The following is a 21,556-nucleotide window of genomic DNA, read 5'->3' as shown; positions in this document are numbered from 1 at the left end:
TTAAATTGGTAGATTTGTAGTATTAAATAATTACACAGATTTGTGTAAATAATGGTAAATTTCAGTCCAATGTAAATTATAGTCCTAGAAATATTCAGTCTAAGCAAATTTAAGTCCAAAGTTAATTTGTTTATGTAAGTTTCAGTCTAATGTAAATTACAGTCCTAGAAATATTCAGTTTAAATTTCAGTTTGAGTTCATTGCAGTCTAAGTACATTTTCAGTCCTATGTAAATTATAGTCTGAGAAAATTTAATTCAGCATAAATTTCAGTCACTTTCATAGAGTAAATTTTAGTAAATGCTGAATGACAAAAAATGAGGCATGAATGGTTCTTTTATGAAGATAAATTAAAGACCAGTTATAGATTGCATAAATATCATATGCAAGGTACAGCAAAACATTACTTTAAAAGCAGGAAAATAAAATGCTTGCAGAAAGAAAGTTCCCAAAAGTGTAACCATAAATGCCATAAAGTAATGTACAGAATGAGTGGAAATAAAAAATGTAAATCTGGAAGTCAGAAAAAAGCTTTGATTTAAATAAGCTTAAGAAAACAAGATTTTAAAAAACTGGCTTGGAATGCGGGATGGACTGGTCCATTTCTTAGGACATCTGTAATAAGTGTTCATTGTTTCTTGTTCAAGTTCAAGTCAAGACAGTAAAAGTGTGGCTGCATGGAGGCATGGAACTGGACAGAAGCAATAACAGGTCATTAGGGTTCAGTATTGTTCCTATGGGAAACCTTTATGGAAAGTTTATTTTCTATGAATACATTTTAAATGAAATCAATTTTTATAATCACAATGTAAAAATCTTTTTAAATTAAAAACATATAATACACAATCTAGTCTTAAATTCATCAGGAGCTACCTACTGGGACTTTTATGGATCTGGTTACAGGCAGATCTTGAACTGTATGGCAGACAGTTAACTGTGGATCTCAACACCTAAAGCTCAGGATTAGCCAGATAATTGGAAATGCTTGAATTTTATATCAGTGCTAATATTACACACATTCTATCACACATTGTGAACTAGATGTTGTATTTATACAGTACACTATTCTTCATCTACACGATACACAATATAGAGTTTTGTCTAGGAGTAATGTCTCACATCTAGTTTTGTACTGTGTGATACCCCACAGCATTGAACAGCATCCACAGATACAAACTTTAACAAATATTTGCAATAGTATTTTCTTTAATCTTATTAAATACTAGTCCATCTGGTTGCTCTCTCCATTTGACAGTGATGTTCCCATGACCACTGAGCATCTGCATAATCTGAAGAACAGAACATAAGGGTTATTAGGAAACGTTGCAGAACAGAGAGAGTAAAGAAATTATTACTCTAATAAATTATATACTTAATGTTTATCATTAATAAATAATTTAAATCATATCGTTTATACTTAATGTTTTACAGTTTGATGAAGGTTCTGGCTGCAGTAATGAGGAACAGACTGTATATATAACAGCAGAGGATCAGACCCACCTTATCCAAGATGGCTGCCTTAACTGCAGGACTTTTCACATCCTGATCGGACTGGACCTTCACTCTGGCAATCTGCTTTTTTCCTTTGATTACTAAAGGTAGACACCACACACACACACACACACACACACACACACACACACACACACATATGTTTACAAATACATTCAAAATAAAAGTAGTCTAAAAATTAAACTTATCTCACCTGTTTCACAGAAGAAAGGTTTTAGACGTGAACATGGAACATCAACACCCAAACCATTTATTAAACAAGCACAGTTTTCATTTCCTGCAGCATTATTAGGTTCTCCAGTTGCCCAGGTAATGGTGGTGAAATTTGCCTGGTCTGACCACTTCCAGGAATCTCTGAACAGACCAATCCAAGTTGGCCCTGGGATCATTGCCATTATAACTGAGCTTTCAGCTGAGTTTCTTACACTGGCCAGGTCTGTGTGATGCTGTCTACAATAGCTCTGAGCTTCAGACCATATCATGGCAGTAGAGATATAAATATAGCTGCTGGTGCCAGTGTATCTTCCTGTGAGGATTTAAAAACACTCAATTAATCCTTTCTGTATGAAAAAAATACTGTCAGAGTAACAAGTCAATGTAAAAATGAAACTGCTCAGTGGTATAGATTGGATAAATGCGAAGGGAATTGATGCTACATCATGGCTGATGCTATGGAAACACTTCATCAAGGCAGTTGTGTCAGAAGCTCACGTGGCAATTTATTGGCTCAGATACAATATGTGATGAGGGAATATCCACCAACAAGTCCATATAAGGTCATTTACATCACATTTCTCCAGCTTCTACTTGTCTGGAGGAAGTGTGGGTGGATGCTTAGGATGTTGCAGCATCTTGTTCCCTTATCAGGGAACCAGGTTACATACATAACCTGGTGTAGTTCCTTTTGAGGGAAGTCAGTGCTGCTTTATGGCTGGTGCTATAGGAATGTTAATACCCATGCCACCAAATATGGGTCGATATCTGTTTCAGAGGCTGTGAGAGAACACAAGAGAACCAAGAACAGAACACCAATTAGCCCTGAATCACCTGGAAGCCTGGAGTGAGGTCCAGGTCCAGGTTATAGAACCTGATAAAGTTTGGCCAGGGAACTGGACCATTAGATATCCCTAGTAGAGTAAGCTTTTTTGCCTAGAGCCAAAGCAATACTGCATGCCTCATACTCGGGTAATGGCCTCTACTACCCAGTGTGCCAGGTGCTGATTGCCCTTTTTCTGGCCTTCAAAGCAGACAAATAAGCCACAAGCTTGAGTCATGGACATCCTCAGGGTTCTAAATGGGCAAAGCAAGTGCAGACTCTCCTGTTCTGCCGACTCATGAAGCAGAGGACAGAAGGCCTGCAAGGGGATGTATCCTGCCCTGGGGTGCAGAATAGCCTTGGACATGTGGGGGCAAATTCTGAGCAGGCAAGGGTCCTATCCTTTTACGGGTAGCCAAGGTTAAGGGCAAAGCCATTTTTAGTGTCAGAAGCTTCTCAGAGGCTGACTCCATGGGCTCAAAGGGAGCTTCCAGAGGTCCCCGGAGGGGAGGTGTGGTCTGCAGTATGTCCTCAGTTGCCTGGCAGTGTGCAGAAAATGAAAGACCAGAGGGTGCTTACCCAAGATGCCCCAGAGGACAGGTTCATGATTTGCAGCAACCATGGCTACGTACACTTTTAACTTAGAGGTGGTCAGGCACTGAGAAAAGCGAGACTGTAGGAACTCCAGCAGTGTATCGACTGGAAAGTGAACTAGGTCCTGACTGTGCTGATCACACCTGAGGTGAAAAAGCCTCTCCTTCAGTGTGTATAGCCTACTAGTGAAGGGAGCTCTAGCATTCAACAGCTCTAGAGTTTCCACTATGTCTGATGAGAGGCCTGACTCCAGGAACTGGTCACCCTTTGGGGCCAGATCCAGAGCTTCCACATCTTGGGGAAGGGGTGTAGGATTGCCCCCTATGCCTGAGAGAGAAGATCTCTCATGATGGGAATCTACCAAAGAATGCTGTCCAAGAGGGAGACTAGGTCCGTGAACCAAACTTAGGCCAACGCGAAGCCACTATTAGAAAGTGTAAAAATCCTTCCCGATTGTATTCAAACACAAACAGGGCAACAGTATATTCATAGAAAAGAACTGGTACAAAATAATAGATCATCTGTGTCACACAGGAACAACCATCTGTGAACCAAGGCAAGATCTGCAACACACTTAATTTCATCCAAGCATCCAACTTTTCCTGGCAGTTTTAAACCAATTCACTGCTCAGGACTTTGCCAAATTTACCTAATGATGTAACAGATTAAAAACCACTTAAACTTCTAAATAGCTAAATAGTCAACCAAACATTTAGGAGAACTGAAGTCTCTCAGATGAGTGGTGATCTGACACCACACCACAAAACATCATGACTTACACACATTTTGATAATTTGAATGTTTTGCCTTCTGACCAAATGGCAAATCAAAAAATAATTTGTTCTTTACCATCAAAGCAGATAAAGGGGAATGTTGTTGCACAGCAACTATCAAACCACCCGGGCACATCTACTGCAGCACAATATTCGTTAGAAGCGTAGTTGTCAGGATTAGTGTAACACCAACTTCTGAAACTTCCTAGTGGCTCATTTCCCATTGACCAGCGCCAGCTGTTGACATCATTGTAAAGTCCGATCCAAGTGCTGCCAGTCAAGGATTGACTCTGTGCTATATTTTGAGCTCTGACTGCTTCATCATGATTTTCAAAGGTAGCCAGGTCAGTGTACATGGCCCTGCAGTAAGCCTGAGCATCACTCCATGTCTTCCCCTGTAGGTTCAGGTGGAACCTGCGATAGATAGTCTGGGTGACAGGGAGGACTCCTGCAGAACAGAGGTTTAATGCATATTATGTCATGTTATATTCTGCATACAAATGTTAATTTGGCAGAAAAATGACTTTGGTATTAATGCCATAGGTAAGCCATTTCATACAGCTGGCCTGCTGGTCTATGTCTCCATTCACATTGATATTTTTAAACCACAGATCACACTGAGCAGTTTCACCACTAATAAACTATTAACTATTCAGACCAGTTACTCACATTGCTAATACTGTTGTATCACACGGGTAGATTTAAATCTCTCTCTCTCTCTCACACACACACACACACACACACACACACACACACTTTTCTCACCTGTGATAAACAGGAGTATGAACAGATGTTGTTTCATCACTGATGTGTCTCTGAAGAAATGTGATGAAAATCCCTCAGAAAATCAACACAGTAACTCTGCATTAAGTCACCTAACTGAAAGTAAACAATTTTTCCACATCCACATACACAAAACCCTGAATTTACTCTTACTCTTTCAAATGTTTTGCTGTTATTAAGTGGATTATAAAGCAAAAGCATTAGAAGGTACCTGAAATTTGGGGGAAGCAAACAATGTGTCCTAGTCCTTCAGACAGCTTGATCAAAGTGACTTTGCTATTTCGCTTCTGTGACTCATCTTTTGCAAGACACCTGACCTTATTTACCTAATTTTCCTAAAGGCCTAATAAAAGCAGATGTAAATTGCTAATGTATCCATTCAGGCAGAAGGGGTTTAGACAGACAACAGTTTAGAGATTCATCACAAATGTAGAGGAGGCAAATAATTGTTTGTTCCAGCATCTTTCAGAAAGATAATTCAAACGGACCTGACTATTTGTTTTATATTAAATAGCTTATTTAATACACCTGGCCTTATTTTCCTATTCTACCTAAAAGATTAATCAAAGCAGATGGAAATGCAGTTGGGATGCGGTTCTAGAAACTGATCAGTGGTCCACCTGAGACTGATTCTCAGTTCGATTATTTTAAAGTTAAAAAAAGTCTAATTTTATTTATCACATACATGACCATAGAGTAGGACAGAGCCAAACAATAAGCATAATACAGCAGCTAACTGCAAGTAGCACTTCACAAAGAAATGTTTTTAAATGATTTACTTCATTATTCACACACCTGAAATGTGTTTGGAGTGAAGTAATGGAAGGGTCATCTGGAACAAGCAAAGTGAGTGCCAGTGTCTTTCAGAGAGTGCCGCAGACTGACCACTTGTGTGTCGAATCCAAACAGATGCAAATGCCACTGTTTTACATTCATAACATAAATAACAGACAGCAGAGTATAAAACTGATCAGTGTGTTAATGTGCAATCAGACATTGTAGAATGAACATTTTTTAACATTTATTTTTAACTATTATGGATTTCTCTAGAGATTATGGAATAATAATGAGGCATGTATCAGGAGGACACTCGGCCTGATCGAATAGTGACAATAAACAACTCCGACTTGAGTGAAGCTTACTCTATAAACACTGACATCTGTACTTACTATTTTAGTTTAGTGTGCAGTTGTGTAACACACACATCAGGAATCACACCCATTGGGGTCACAGGACACTTATTCAGTGGTGGTCAGTAATGAAGTAAATATAATTTCTTACTGTACTTAAGTTTCCAGTATCTGTACTTTAGTAAACTATAAACATTTTTTGAGACTTTTTACTTTCACTACATTTTAAAGTAACATATCGTACTTTCTACTCCACTACATTATTCCACATCTCTCATTACTTGTTTTTTAAAAAGAAAAAAAGCAGTTATCCTACAACTAATAATACGCAGCTACAGCATGTGCATTATTTTTGAACAAACTTATCTTTTTGGATTTCTTCTTACAATAATTCACATTGGTGAAAACGTAGAGGTCAGCACATCCTGTGGTCATCACAATGTCCATTTTCTTTAATATGAATCTAATGTTAGCTCGCAGCAATGAAGGATTTTATTGTGTATGTGAATAAATCTGTCATTATCTTAACGATGTTGTATATGGCTTATTATGCTTTAGTTAGCTAAGTAAGCTAACGTAATGAGTAACTCTTGAGCAGCAGTCTACAATAATGTTACTGATGTTCTACAGAAACACAATAACCCAAGAGCTCAACTTTTATTGTTGATATTTGACCGGTCACCAAGTAACATTTCTTTTCATAGTTTTTTATGTAAAGCAGAATCAGATTACTGCACAAACACTGTAACTGTCCATCACACACCAAAGCATTAGTTACTGAATACTGAAATATTCACTGAATTTGACCTTTTCCTCTGAATCTGTAGAGCAACAAGTTTCTGTTAAAGTCAATCTGCTCAGATCCTCACTGGTCATTTGTTTAAAACTGATTCCCAGGACACAGGAGTGTCCAGCACACATTAGTTATTCTGTACGAGTGACCACGTCAGACTGTCCCGCTGTATGTAAACTTCATATTTTCTTCTGCTGTGATGTTTATATTTTCATTTTTAAGCACTTTATGTAGGAAACAGTTTACACGCTACAGACCCTGTCTTTATATAAGGGTCCTGTTTCTTGTGTAGTGTCCATGCACAAATACCTGTGCCCTGTAAACACACACACACACACACACACACACACAAAATGAAAAGTTCTCACAAATAATGACAAGATTACTTACTTTTTATTTTACTTAAGTGCATTTGTTTACTTTTGTACTTTACCTCAAACAGAAATTGAAATTGAGGTCTTCTACTTTTTACTGGAGTAATATTTTACCCTGAGTATCTCTACTGTCACTGCAGTACAGGGGACTTTTAGTGTCCACACCGCTGCGCTCATTACAGTGAACTAAAATCCTGTCGCCTTTCTAAAGTCTTCTCCAGTCTTTTATAAACTTTGTATTCAAATCTGCACATTTTTTAATAATCACTAATTCTGTCTCTGCCACAGAAACACGGGTTCATTATACATCTTGATTATAGTAGGCAACTTTACAGATCCTTCCACTCAAATCACGTAATAAACTTTAATATCAATCTTCAGCCACACGTTTACTCTGAGATATCAGACGTTCTTCTCATATCACTCCTCCTCTTTCTACATGCTGAAATGTCTAAACAAATAAGTGGAGACAAATCCTGAGAGTGACGTAAATGACACACACCTCCAGCTTTACACAGAGTTTTCTCTTTATTGCTCTTCACTCTCACACCCTCTGCATCTGTCGGGTTTATTAATGCAAATAAAATCGGTGTGTCCAGGAATAAAAAATATTTTCTTCTGAATTTGTGAGTTTCAGTGCAATGGAGCCAGAAACATAACCAAATAATCATTTGCATTTGGTCAGTTAACCGATTACCTCAAATTTTATTTCGAATTAAAAATTCTTCACACATATATTTATGTAGACGTTTCAGAAAAGTCACAATTTAACCCTTGTTTATCTGTTTATCAGAAGTGTTAATGTTTCACAGATGTAATCTTTCCTATCTCACTGAATCAGTAATATCACTGATGACCTTTAGATCAGCTGATGAGGTTGTGAGATTAAAAAGCAGCTTTAAACAGATTAGATCAGATAGATCATATCACTAGTGCAATAGTATGACTGATTTACTATCATCATCATACACATCAGCTTTAACCCCAAGCACAATAAAATCATTTAAAGGCCCAGAAGGAATTATAGCCTCATTCAAACGCCTGCTGCTTCTAAACAGCTCATCATCTGAAGCACTAGGTGCGACATCTGGTGGTGAAATATCTGAAGTGCAGCTAGTTCATTACTACACTGAGTTCACACTGATCCCTGAGGGACATTTTATTACAGAAGATTACACAGACAGAGAGCACGGGTCACAGGTCACTCAAACGACATGAAACTAATTTCAGTAAAAAATAAAATGTGGGCAGTGTAGCAAGAGGGTCAGTGGAGGCTGCAGTAGGATTGTGGTTCTGATTACAAATCAGTACAATCCTCTGAAGATTCTGAAGTTGAAACATTAAAACCAAGTGGAGTACACCAAATATAGACTGTATAAAGAAAACAATATGCTCTTATCGCAAACTTCTAGACATTACAGCTAAGCTACTGACTGACACACACACACACACACACACAAACACACACACACACATACACATTTAACTCAGCCCCAGTCCATCACCCGTTATTCAATTGGGCTTTCAGTGTAAAAGAGAATATTACATTGATGTTTTTTAGCTTGTTGATTTTGCGTGTGATTATTCATGAGATTGTAAACACACACATCATCACAACCCTAATTCATTTCTTTGTTGATTCCAAATGTATAAAACACACATAACTTATATTGTTCTATACTTATTGCACTACCTCAACCCTTGTGTTTATTTCATCTGCTGCTATATTTATATTTATGTTTATTTCTATTTTGCACTTCCTCAACCGCTGCTTCTGTATTTTTACATAATACATGTTGTCAGGTCACAAAGTTCATCATCATCTCATTTTATTTCATTTCATTTCCATTTCACTGCACGTTCTTTTTCTTTTTTCGGCGCTAAGTGTCCTGTGTTTTTGTGTTGTCTTTTTTGTATTTATTATTTCTGCACTGTCTTGTTGTTGCTCTGTTTGCACCTAGCTGCACACTGTACACTTTATGTTGTATGTTTCTGTAGCACCAGGTCCTGGAGAAACGCTGTTTCATTTCACTCTGTACTGCGTCAGATACATGTGGGGGAAATGACAATAAAGACTCTTGAATCTTGAATCTTGGAAAAAAAAAAGAAAGAAAAAGAAGTTGTATTTCACATATTTACTCAAACTAGTTTCTTGAAGGACTCTGTAAACACACAGCAGGGTTTCTGTCTCTGTGGCAGTGGTGTTTTTGTGCTGGAACAAAGCTTCGGATGTCGTCGCTCATGTTAGCGCTGAAAAAATAAATTGAGAAGTGATGCAGCATTTCAGAAGAAAGTGTACAGAGTTCCAGTCTCAGGGATTCATGACTTCATCACGGCTCTTTACTGTTGTTCCACTGAGGCATCTTCTGTTCTCGGTGTTTATAGACACCACTGATGTAGGCAGTGGCGGCCGGTCAGTAGGGGGTGCTGGGGCTCCGCCCCCTTAAAGTTAGCCAGAGAAGACTGCTACTTTAACACATTAACAATAATTATATATTTTAATAACAAATTAAAATAATTTAGTCCTACTATTCCACTGTTAGACATATTATCATTTATTTAAATAAAAAATCAAAACAGTATTTCGTTCATTTGTATGTGTGTGTGTGTGTGTGTGTGTGTGCATGTGTGTGTGTACGGGGTGGCACACGAGTGTGTCTGTTGCTCCGTAAACATTAGAAAAGCATGTGACTTGAAGCTGAGCTCTGATTGGCTTCTTTCAAATTGTCCTTGAACCCGCACCACTTTTGTTGTTAGCAAATCAATATTGTTTTTCTATATTTGGCCTCATTTGATTGGACTCATTACCGTCAGCAGAAGGTCCGTTAACTCAGGGGTCCCCAACCACCAGGCCGCAGACTGGTACCGGGCCGCAAAGAAACAATAAACTTATAATTTTATTTATATAACTTAAAATTATATGTATTTTATTAAAAGAAAACGCCACTTCTGCCCGCGCCTCACTCCCACATTTGACGCAGCCGCGGGTTTTTCCATACATCAGTAATGCAGAGTGAATGCTAACACAGATAGCGGTGCAGTGTGAACACAGAGACTGAATGCTAACACAGATAGCGGTGCAGTGTGAACACAGAGACTGAATGCTAACACAGATAGCGGTGCAGTGTGAACACAGAGACTGAATGCTAACACAGATAGCACATGTGTTACAACCAAACCTTATAAAACCAGAATTGTTATAAAAAATAATAATAATTATATATAAGCTGTAGTTCTGATTTCTGCGTAACTATATATAAAACTCATAACTCAGAATGCTATTGAAATCCGATCAGAATCCGATCCGGGTATGATGTAAATGGGGTCGTAGTCTGGTCTTCTAGACAAATTTGTTTGGATTCTAGACCATCTTGACCGCATAGTTCTGTTGTATTTGCTTCATCCTGATTAAACATTTCGGCATCGCTTCACTGCTACAATAAAACCTCTCCTTTACTCTATTAATGTAGCTGATATTTATAGTCAGTGTCATGGAGTTGGAGGTTGACCTCACTCTTTCAATAAAGGTCAAAGTAAAGCAGGGAGATGAGGTGATAAGTGTAATCAGACCTCATGAGTGCACATTTATGGCCTGATCCCATTCAGAGGAAGGTTTATCTGGAAAAGGTTTGACACCCACAGTCACCTGACAATAAAAATAAACCTTTGTACATTATTTATCTCACCCGGTTTGCTGTGTATGGATTAGGAGTGTGTGATAAAGCCAAAATTTAGATCAAGACACTTTTAAATGCAGCAGAAAGTGATTTTATAAACACAGAGAGATGTAAAGATCTGGAATAAATATGCCTTTAAACACACACACACACACACACACACACCAAATGTCTCCGTCATTGGTGGCTGGTGCTAAATTTTTTATTTTTTTGCAAACAAACTTAAAATCAAACTGTTAATAATGCAGGAGTGTAAAGCATGCAATAAATGTAGCATAAATCAGTGAGTTTCAGTTCAGTGTGGGTTTATTATCAGTAATGAAGTAATGAAGGCAATCATTAAAACACACACACACTCACACACACACACACACACACACACTCACACACACACACACACACACACACACACACACACACACTGGAAAGTTGTCTTATCACAGGCCATTTTAGCGAGATTTATGCCGAGTTCACACTGCACAATTTTCAGAGTGGTCAGATCACTGATGTGTTCACACTGCACCGCTATCTGTGTTAGCATTCAGTCTCTGTGTTCACACTGCACCGCTATCTGTGTTAGCATTCAGTCACTGTGTTCACACTGCACCGCTATCTGTGTTAGCATTCAGTCTCTGTGTTCACACCGCACCGCTATCTGTGTTAGCATTCAGTCTCTGTGTTCACACCGCACCGCTATCTGTGTTAGCATTCAGTCTCTGTGTTCACACCGCACCGCTATCTGTGTTAGCATTCAGTCTCTGTGTTCACACCGCACCGCTATCTGTGTTAGCATTCAGTCTCTGTGTTCACACTGCACCGCTATCTGTGTTAGCATTCAGTCTCTGTGTTCACACCGCACCACTATCTGTGTTAGCATTCAGTCTCTGTGTTCACACTGCACCGCTATCTGTGTTAGCATTCTGTCTCTGTGTTCACACTGCACCACTATCTGTGTTAGAATTCAGTCTCTGTGTTCACACTGCACCGCTATCTGTGTTAGCATTCAGTCTCTGTGTTAGCATTCAGTCTCTGTGTTAGCATTCAGTCTCTGTGTTAGCATTCTGTCTCTGTGTTAGCATTCAGTCTCTGTGTTAGCATTCAGTCTCTGTGTTAGCATTCAGTCTCTGTGTTAGCATTCTGTCTCTGTGTTAGCATTCAGTCTCTGTGTTAGCATTCAGTCTCTGTGTTAGCATTCTGTCTCTGTGTTCACACTGCACCGCTATCTGTGTTAGCATTCAGTCTCTGTGTTCACACTGCACCGCTATCTGTGTTAGCATTCTGCTTTCCCTTGATTTTGCTAAACTAGTCGGCGACTGAAAAGTCGTGCAGTGTGAACCCAGCATAAGTTGCTGAGATCAAGCTTTATCAGGAAACCCAACTTGATTAGATTTTAGACAGCGACCTCTAGTTTTAGAAGGCTGAACTGCAGCATGCTTGGAGATAAATCCACAACTTTTCATCATTTCTTTGATTAAAGAATGACTTAAATCAGTTTAAAGAGTAACACTGCAGACATGACTGCATCAGTTTATAAAACATTTTAACAAATGACACAGAAATGTTTTCAAAATGTCTTGAGTAATTTAGCCTGTTAATAATTTACACACAGACCCTGATAAAGCCAGAGAGACGGCTGAAATAATGGCAGATAAAACACACTTAACATTAGTAAAAAAAAAATGAAATATTTAGTGTTATTTTGTGAGTAGTTGCAATGCATTTTAAGGCATAATTCAGTAAAACACATACTGCAGTCTGCTTGTATACTGACTGGATATAAACCATTACTCAACATCTTACCCTGAACCCAGACACACCCTCAGGATTAACGAGTATATGATGACAGTAAAGCTTTTGAATCTAATCCAAATCTGCAAAAAGTCTTGATAACGGCTAAGATGTAATTTGCCGATCCCTAATGACCACATTACATTTCATCATTTTGCACAGAGCCACAGAGAAGGGCATGAGGCATAATAACACTTTATAGTGTCAGTGATACACAGCGCAGCCTTCATCTAGCACCCTAATGGCTTCTGCCCTTAGAGTAGATGCTTACAACAATCTGAAAGAGCTTCTCATAGACACAAAGAACTTTTCTGGAACCTTTCGGTGGTCTTTGTATGAGAGCATGAACACTGGTGTGTTTCTTCCTATTCTGCTCCCACAAACTGACCATGAAGACATGGTGTGTTACGTTGGTATGGAAAAACTTGTCCTGCACAGAGCCCTGAACACCACCAGACCTCCTCACCCAACATCAGTGTCTGACCTCAGTAAAGCTCTTGTAGCAGAAACACAAATCCAAACAGCCACACTCCAACATCAAATGGAAAGCCTTGACAGAAGAGTAGAGCTGATTATAACGGCAAAGGTGAATAAACCTCAGTAAGTACATAAGGGTGTGATGGATGGAAAGGAGTGAAAGGTGCACATACTTTTGTCATATAGAGTGTAATTATATACATATGTTTGGTTAGCTTGTGATCTCATTGCATTGTATTCTGCTACCATGCACACCCCACACACTGCATTTACACAACACACTCGTCTCACCACACCCTCCTCATAGCAAACAGGTCCTACAACCCACTCCCTCGTTAGTTAAACACACAGCTCTGAGAGATTTCTATAAAACAAGCGTTCACTTGTTTGGGTTTTCCCACAGCTGCCACAGTCCATTTCACACAGCTCCCACAGTGCATCAGCGTCTGCCACTTACACATCCTGCATGCAGAGATTCAGCTTTACTCAGCCACATCAGCACGAAGATAAAGCCTCAGAAAAGGGTGTGTGTTCTCATCAGTGTGTGTATATAAGGAGGAGTGTGAGGAAATGAGCGGGCCACTCCAGTGTACACACACTCTTGCACACACTCTCCTTTTGAAGACATTCTGGTACCATGGCATTTAACGGAACATGGAAAGTGGACCGCAGTGAGAACTATGACAAGTTCATGGAGCAAATGGGTGAGAAACACACACACACACATACTGTATTCACGCTTTTCATATCTGAACTTCAGTGATTAATTATTAAGTGAATTAATTATATGAAATGAATATATCAGGGTGTTAATTAATGTTAATTAGAACCACATTTCTGTTAGACTTCACTCTCAGGGCTTTTGTCTCAGGTTGTGAAGTTGTGTAATGTTGTGAATAAGCAGCTTCATGAAAAATCACCTGTGGATTGTAAAGTTATTATACAAACAATTTTCCACAATGACCTGAACATTAAGGCTGCAGGTGAGTGTGGAGTGTGTGGTGGAGGAAGAGGAGTCGTACACACTCCAGATCATCACACAGCACTGATCACACTGATCAAACAAAATCAAGAGGTTATTCAGCACAGAAAAAAATACTTTTTAGATATAAAAGGTTCTTCAACACTTTGCCTGGCTTATTTTTTCCCATCCTTCAAAAGAGAGAGGTTCGGCTGCTGAGGGTTCTGAGCAGAACTCCATTAACAAGCTATATATAAAACATCATGTATGAAAATATAACATCATTTATTAAAACAGTTCAATAAGTGTGTGTGTGTGTGTTCAGGCATTAATCTGGTGAAGAGGAAACTCGCGGCCCATGATAACCTGAAGATTACACTGGAACAGGATGGAGATAAGTTCCATGTGAAGGAGGTCAGCACCTTCCGCACACTGGAGCTGGCCTTTACTCTGGGAGTCACATTCGAGTACTCACTCGCTGACGGAACCGAGCTCTCTGTACGTTCCATCACATTACACTCATTATAGCAGTGACTTTCAAACACGAGCAGGGTTCTTTAGCTTTAGGTGTAATGAGGGCAGTTGTGATGAGGGTAGGTGTAATGAGGGCAGTTGTGATGGGACAGGTGTAATGAGAGTAGGTGTAATGAGGGCAGTTGTGATGGTGTAGGTTTAATGAGGGCAGTTGTGATGGGGTAGGTGTAATGAGGGCAGTTGTGATGGGGTAGGTGTAATGAGGGCAGTTGTGATGGGACAGGTGTAATGAGAGTAGGTGTAATAAGGGCAGTTGTGATGGGGCAGGTGTAATGAGAGTAGGTGTAATGAGGGCAGTTGTGATGGGGCAGGTGTAATGAGAGTAGGTGTAATGAGGGCAGTTGTGATGGGACAGGTGTAATGAGAGTAGGTGTAATGAGGGCAGTTGTGATGGGGCAGGTTTAATGAGAGTAGGTGTAATGAGGGCAGTTGTGATGGGACAGGTGTAATGAGAGTAGGTGTAATGAGGGCAGTTGTGATGGGGCAGGTGTAATGAGAGTAGGTGTAATGAGGGCAGTTGTGATGGGGCAGGTTTAATGAGGGCAGTTGTGATGGGGTAGGTGTAATGAGGGCAGTTGTGATGGGACAGGTGTGATGGGTAAAACAAGGAAAATAATTTCAGCAAGACTGAACTTGCATAGTGAAACGTTTTAATCTAACAACTTCCAGATAACTTCACCTGGATGACTGAGAATCTTCACAGAGATAAGATAACCCTGCTGTAGTTACACTGATCCTCCACTTTGACCTTCTGACCTTTGACCACACAGGGCTCCTGGGTGATGGAGGGTGATGCTTTGAAGGGAAGCTTTGTCCGTAAAGACAACGGCAAAACTCTGACGACTGTCAGGAACATTGTGGGGGATGAACTCGTACAGGTGAGAATCAACCCAAATTACCTCAACATCAGCACACGGTGTACTACTGCTAGTGTTACTGTTATTGTAACTGTTACTATTACTGTTACTGTTAGTCTTACTGTTAGTGTTACTGTTAGTGTTAGTGTTACTGTTACTGTTAGTGTAACTGTTACTGTTACTGTTACTGTTACTGTTACTGTTAGTGTTAGTGTTAGTGTTACTGTTAGTGTTACTGTTAGTGTTACTGTTACTGTTAGTGTAACTGTTAGTGTTAGTGTTACTGTTACTGTTAGTGTTACTGTTACTGTAACTGTAACTGTTACTGTTACTGTAACTGTTACTGTAACTGTTAGTGTAACTGTTAGTGTTAGTGTTACTGTTACTGTTAGTGTTACTGTTAGTGTTACTGTTACTGTTAGTGTAACTGTTAGTGTTACTGTTACTGTTAGTGTTACTGTTAGTGTTAGTGTTACTGTTACTGTTAGCGTTACTGTTACTGTAACTGTTACTGTTACTGTTACTGTAACTGTTACTGTAACTGTTAGTGTAACTGTTAGTGTTAGTGTTACTGTTACTGTTAGTGTTACTGTTAGTGTTACTGTTACTGTTAGTGTAACTGTTAGTGTTACTGTTACTGTTACTGTAACTGTTACTGTTACTGTTACTGTTAGTGTTACTGTTACTGTTAGTGTTACTGTTAGTGTAACTGTTACTGTTACTGTAACTGTTAGTGTTACTGTTAGTGTTACTGTTAGTGTTAGTGTTACTGTTACTGTTAGTGTAACTGTTATTGTAACTGTTACTGTTAGTGTAACTGTTATTGTAACTGTTAGTGTTACTGTTACTGTTAGTGTAACTGTTATTGTAACTGTTACTGTTAGTGTAACTGTTATTGTAACTGTTAGTGTTACTGTAACTGTTACTGTTAGTGTTACTGTTAGTGTTAGTGTTACTGTTAGTGTTACTGTTACTGTTAGTGTTACTGTTAGTGTAACTGTTACTGTTACTGTAACTGTTAGTGTTACTGTTAGTGTTAGTGTTACTGTTACTGTAACTGTTAGTGTTACTGTTACTGTTAGTGTTACTGTTACTGTTAGTGTTACTGTTACTGTAACTGTTAGTGTTACTGTTAGTGTAACTGTAACTGTTAGTGTTACTGTTAGTGTTACTGTTAGTGTTACTGTTACTGTAACTGTTAGTGTTACTGTTAGTGTTAGTGTAACTGTTAGTATTACTGTTAGTGTTACTGTTACTGTTAGTGTTACTGTTACTGTTAGTGTAACTGTTAGTGTTACTGTTACTGTTAGTTACAGTTACTGTAACTGTTAGTGTTACTGTTACTGTAACTGTTAGTGTTACTGTTACTGTTACTGTAACTGTTAGTGTTACTGTTAGTGTAACTGTTAGTGTTACTGTTAGTGTTACTGTTACTGTTACTGTTAGTGTAACTGTTAGTGTAACTGTTAGTGTTACTGTTACTGTTAGTGTTACTGTTAGTGTAACTGTTAGTGTTACTGTTACTGTTACTGTAACTGTTAGTGTTACTGTTACTGTTACTGTTAGTGTTACTGTTACTGTTAGTGTTACTGTTAGTGTTACTGTTAGTGTAACTGTTAGTGTTACTGTTACTGTTACTGTTAGTGTTACTGTTAGTGTAACTGTTAGTGTTACTGTAACTGTTAGTGTTAGTGTTACTGTTAGTGTTAGTGTTACTGTTAGTGTTAGTGTTACTGTTAGTGTAACTGTTAGTGTTACTGTTAGTGTTAATGTTACTGTTACTGTTAGTGTTACTGTTACTGTTAGTGTTACTGTTACTGTTAGTGTTACTGTTAGTGTTACTGTTAGTGTTACTGTTACTGTTAGTGTAACTGTTAGTGTTACTGTTAGTGTTAGTGTTACTGTTAGTGTAACTGTTAGTGTTACTGTTAGTGTTACTGTTAGTGTTAGTGTTACTGTTAGTGTAACTGTTAGTGTTACTGTTAGTGTTACTGTTACTGTTAGTGTAACTGTTAGTGTAACTGTTAGTGTTACTGTTAGTGTTACTGTTAGTGTTACTGTTAGTGTTAATGTTACTGTGACTGTTAGTGTAACTGTGACTGTTAGTGTAACTGTTAGTGTTTCTGTTAGTGTTACTGTTAGTGTTAGTGTTACTGTTAGTGTAACTGTTAGTGTTAATGTTATTGTAACTGTTACTGTTAGTGTTACTGTTAGTGTTAGTGTTAGTGTTACTGTTAGTGTTAGTGTTACTGTTACTGTTACTGTAACTGTTACTGTTAGTGTTACTGTTAGTGTAACTGTTAGTGTTACTGTTAGTGTTACTGTTAGTGTTACTGTTACTGTATTTGTTAGTGTTACTGTTACTGTTACTGTAACTGTAACTGTAACTGTTAGTGTTACTGTTAGTGTAACTGTTAGTGTTACTGTTACTGTTACTGTTACTGTAACTGTTAGTGTTACTGTTACTGTTACTGTTAGTGTAACTGTTAGTGTAACTGTTACTGTTACTGTTACTGTAACTGTTAGTGTCACTGTTACTGTTAGTGTTAGTGTTACTGTTAGTGTAACTGTTAGTGTTACTGTTAGTGTTAATGTTACTGTTACTGTTAGTGTTACTGTTAGTGTTACTGTTAGTGTTAGTGTTACTGTTAGTGTAACTGTTAGTGTTACTGTTAGTGTTAGTGTTACTGTTAGTGTAACTGTTAGTGTTACTGTTAGTGTTACTGTTAGTGTAACTGTTAGTGTTACTGTTAGTGTTAGTGTTACTGTTAGTGTAACTGTTAGTGTTACTGTTAGTGTTACTGTTAGTGTTAGTGTTACTGTTAGTGTAACTGTTAGTGTTAATGTTACTGTTACTGTTAGTGTTACTGTGACTGTTAGTGTTACTGTGACTGTTAGTGTAACTGTGACTGTTAGTGTTACTGTTAGTGTTACTGTTAGTGTTACTGTTATTGTTACTGTTACTGTTAGTGTTACTGTTAGTGTAACTGTTAGTGTTACTGTTATTGTTACTGTTACTGTTAGTGTTACTGTTAGTGTTAGTGTTACTGTAACTGTTAGTGTTACTGTTAGTGTAACTGTTAGTGTTACTGTTATTGTTACTGTTACTGTTAGTGTTACTGTTAGTGTAACTGTTAGTGTTACTGTTATTGTTACTGTTACTGTTAGTGTTACTGTTAGTGTAACTGTTAGTGTTACTGTTATTGTTACTGTTACTGTTAGTGTTACTGTTAGTGTAACTGTTAGTGTTACTGTTATTGTTACTGTTAGTGTATTTGTTAGTGTTACTGTTACTGTTACTGTAACTGTTAGTGTTACTGTTAGTGTTACTGTTAGTGTTACTGTTACTGTTAGTGTAACTGTTAGTGTAACTGTTAGTGTTACTGTTACTGTTACTGTTACTGTAACTGTTAGTGTTACTGTTACTGTTACTGTTACTGTAACTGTTAGTGTTACTGTTAGTGTTTCTGTAGGGTTATGCCGAGTTCACACTGCACGACTTTTCAATCGCCAACTACTTTTACAAAATCAAGGCAAAGCGGAGCGTGCATGCACGTGACAGTTGCGCAGTGTGAATGACCAAAAACTCGAGTTGACCGAGTCTCAGATGAATCGGCAACTCAAAATGCTTCAGAGTGACAGGAGTTGTGACTGAAAAATATTTTGCGATGACCTACAGCCAATAAGAGAGTGAGACACAGGGCAGCGGTCAATTTGGGGAGGAGTTAGATCACAACAGTGATCTGACCACTCTGAAAATCCTGCAGTGTGAACTCAGCATTATTCTTAGTGTTACTGTTATGGCATTTGACTGATAAACAAATGAAAAGTTTTCTGTAAGGAAAAACGTGTTTCTATAACACTATGGAAGGAGTCTCCAGTACCAGTACTTTGTAAAGAGGTAAAACTGTAATGTTATGTTTTTTTCAGACAGAGGTAGACGAATCATGATTCTCGTTATTATTGCCTCATCATTTAAAGCACATTATTACAATAAAATGATAATGTGTGTGTTTGTACAGAGCTACAGCTATGAAGGCGTGGAGGCAAAGAGGATTTTCAAGAGGGCATAAACACGTCAGAACCACGTCCTGTCAGAAACCTGCCCAGTTTTATTCCATCATCACCTGCGACAGTGCTCCACCCTCTCTCTCACACACACACACACACACTCACTCTCCCGGGCATTTGCTCTTTATTCCCTGCTCATTCTCATATTTATGGAAATAAAGTCACTTTTCAGATGTGTTTTGTTTCTCAGCTTGATTTTACTGTTATGATTCATTTGATTATGCACAATGCTTTCTCCTCACACAGAGTAGATTTTAGATTAGAGTAAATTTTTAAATAGACCATTTTTAGAAAATGGTGAAAAATTCACTTACCTGTATTAACACTGAGCAAATAAAGTTTGTAAAATAGTCTAATGTTATATAATATAGAATTAACAATATATAAAGGGTTCTATCGTAGTAATGGCATAAAATGAGAATGAAATGAATGAAACAAATTACTCTGCTAGTATTAATAATGATAATATTAATAATAATAATAGGAACAGGATTATTAGTCATGTGTGAATTATTCAGTTTTTCTGAATAAAAGAGACCCAGCTCAGGTGCAGTGATGTGTTTAAGAAAGCTGCAGGTATTTCCACACTGATCCTTCCTGTTACAGCTGATTCATCAGAAGGTGTGTACAGCTGAGTAAAGGTGAGTAAAGGTGTGTACAGCTGAGTACAGGTGTGTACAGCTGAGTACAGGTGTGTACAGCTGAGTACAGGTGTGTACAGCTGAGTAAAGGTGTGTACAGCTGAGTAAAGGTGAGTACAGCTGAGTACAGGTGTGTACAGCTGAGTACAGGTGTGTACAGCTGAGTAAAGGTGTGTACAGCTGAGTAAAGGTGAGTACAGCTGAGTATAGGTGTGTACAGGTGTGTACAGCTGAGTACAGGTGTGTACAGCTGAGTACAGGTGTGTACAGCTGAGTATAGGTGTGTACAGGTGTGTACAGCTGAGTACAGGTGTGTACAGCTGAGTACAGGTGTGTACAGGTGAGTACAGGTGTGTACAGCTGAGTACAGGTGTGTACAGCTGAGTACAGGTGTGTACAGGTGTGTACAGCTGAGTACAGGTGAGTACAGCTGAGTACAGGTGTGTACAGGTGAGTACAGGTGTGTACAGCTGAGTACAGGTGTGTACAGGTGAGTATAGGTGTGTACAGGTGTGTACAGCTGAGTACAGGTGTGTACAGCTGAGTACAGGTGTGTACAGGTGAGTAAAGGTGAGTACAGCTGAGTATAGGTGTGTACAGGTGTGTACAGCTGAGTACAGGTGTGTACAGCTGAGTACAGGTGTGTACAGCTGAGTATAGGTGTGTACAGGTGTGTACAGCTGAGTACAGGTGTGTACAGCTGAGTAAAGGTGAGTACAGCTGAGTATAGGTGTGTACAGGTGTGTACAGCTGAGTACAGGTGTGTACAGCTGAGTACAGGTGTGTACAGCTGAGTATAGGTGTGTACAGGTGTGTACAGCTGAGTATAGGTGTGTACAGGTGTGTACAGCTGAGTATAGGTGTGTACAGGTGTGTACAGCTGAGTACAGGTGTGTACAGCTGAGTACAGGTGTGTACAGCTGAGTATAGGTGTGTACAGGTGTGTACAGCTGAGTATAGGTGAGTACAGGTGTGTACAGCTGAGTACAGGTGTGTACAGCTGAGTAAAGGTGAGTACAGCTGAGTATAGGTGTGTACAGGTGTGTACAGCTGAGTACAGGTGTGTACAGCTGAGTACAGGTGTGTACAGCTGAGTACAGGTGTGTACAGCTGAGTATAGGTGTGTACAGGTGTGTACAGCTGAGTACAGGTGTGTACAGCTGAGTACAGGTGTGTACAGGTGAGTACAGGTGTGTACAGCTGAGTACAGGTGTGTACAGGTGTGTACAGCTGAGTACAGGTGTGTACAGCTGAGTACAGGTGAGTACAGCTGAGTACAGGTGTGTACAGCTGAGTACAGGTGTGTACAGCTGAGTACAGGTGAGTACAGGTGTGTACAGCTGAGTACAGGTGTGTACAGCTGAGTACAGGTGAGTACAGCTGAGTACAGGTGTGTACAGCTGAGTACAGGTGAGTACAGGTGTGTACAGCTGAGTACAGGTGTGTACATCTGAGTACAGGTGTGTACAGCTGAGTACAGGTGAGTACAGCTGAGTACAGGTGTGTACAGCTGAGTACAGGTGAGTACAGCTGAGTACAGGTGAGTACAGCTGAGT

The 21,556-nt window shown here is 39.0% G+C and overlaps 2 protein-coding genes across 5 annotated transcripts; one reads left to right on the top strand and one right to left on the bottom strand.

Moving 5' to 3' along the window:
- Positions 1-475: 475 nt before the first annotated feature.
- LOC131349065 (macrophage mannose receptor 1-like) lies at positions 476-4,980 on the bottom strand. Of its 4 annotated transcripts, none has more exons than XM_058384412.1 (6): positions 4,909-4,980; positions 4,680-4,729; positions 3,991-4,362; positions 1,705-2,037; positions 1,500-1,591; positions 476-1,288 (listed from the first exon to the last, which is right to left on the bottom strand). In XM_058384412.1, exons 2-6 carry the CDS (start codon positions 4,714-4,716, stop codon positions 1,178-1,180), a joined length of 945 nt encoding a protein of 314 aa, XP_058240395.1. In that variant the 5' UTR covers positions 4,717-4,729; positions 4,909-4,980; the 3' UTR covers positions 476-1,177. The 4 variants fall into 4 exon arrangements, with proteins under 4 accessions (XP_058240395.1, XP_058240394.1, XP_058240396.1 ...); XM_058384411.1 differs by having other exon boundaries at positions 4,680-4,793; positions 4,909-4,979; XM_058384413.1 differs by having other exon boundaries at positions 4,680-4,752; positions 4,909-4,975.
- An 8,368-nt stretch (positions 4,981-13,348) lies between these two features.
- fabp2 (fatty acid binding protein 2, intestinal) lies at positions 13,349-19,536 on the top strand. Its single transcript, XM_058384424.1, has 4 exons — positions 13,349-13,640; positions 14,223-14,395; positions 15,202-15,309; positions 19,311-19,536. Exons 1-4 carry the CDS (start codon positions 13,574-13,576, stop codon positions 19,359-19,361), a joined length of 399 nt encoding a protein of 132 aa, XP_058240407.1. The 5' UTR covers positions 13,349-13,573; the 3' UTR covers positions 19,362-19,536.
- Positions 19,537-21,556: the final 2,020 nt, after the last annotated feature.

This window comes from Hemibagrus wyckioides, linkage group LG29 (assembly GCF_019097595.1).
Source record: "Hemibagrus wyckioides isolate EC202008001 linkage group LG29, SWU_Hwy_1.0, whole genome shotgun sequence".
Lineage (NCBI taxonomy): Eukaryota > Metazoa > Chordata > Actinopteri > Siluriformes > Bagridae > Hemibagrus > Hemibagrus wyckioides.
The sequence above is the reverse complement of the archived record's forward strand: the minus strand, read 5'-3'. Positions and strand labels throughout refer to the sequence as shown.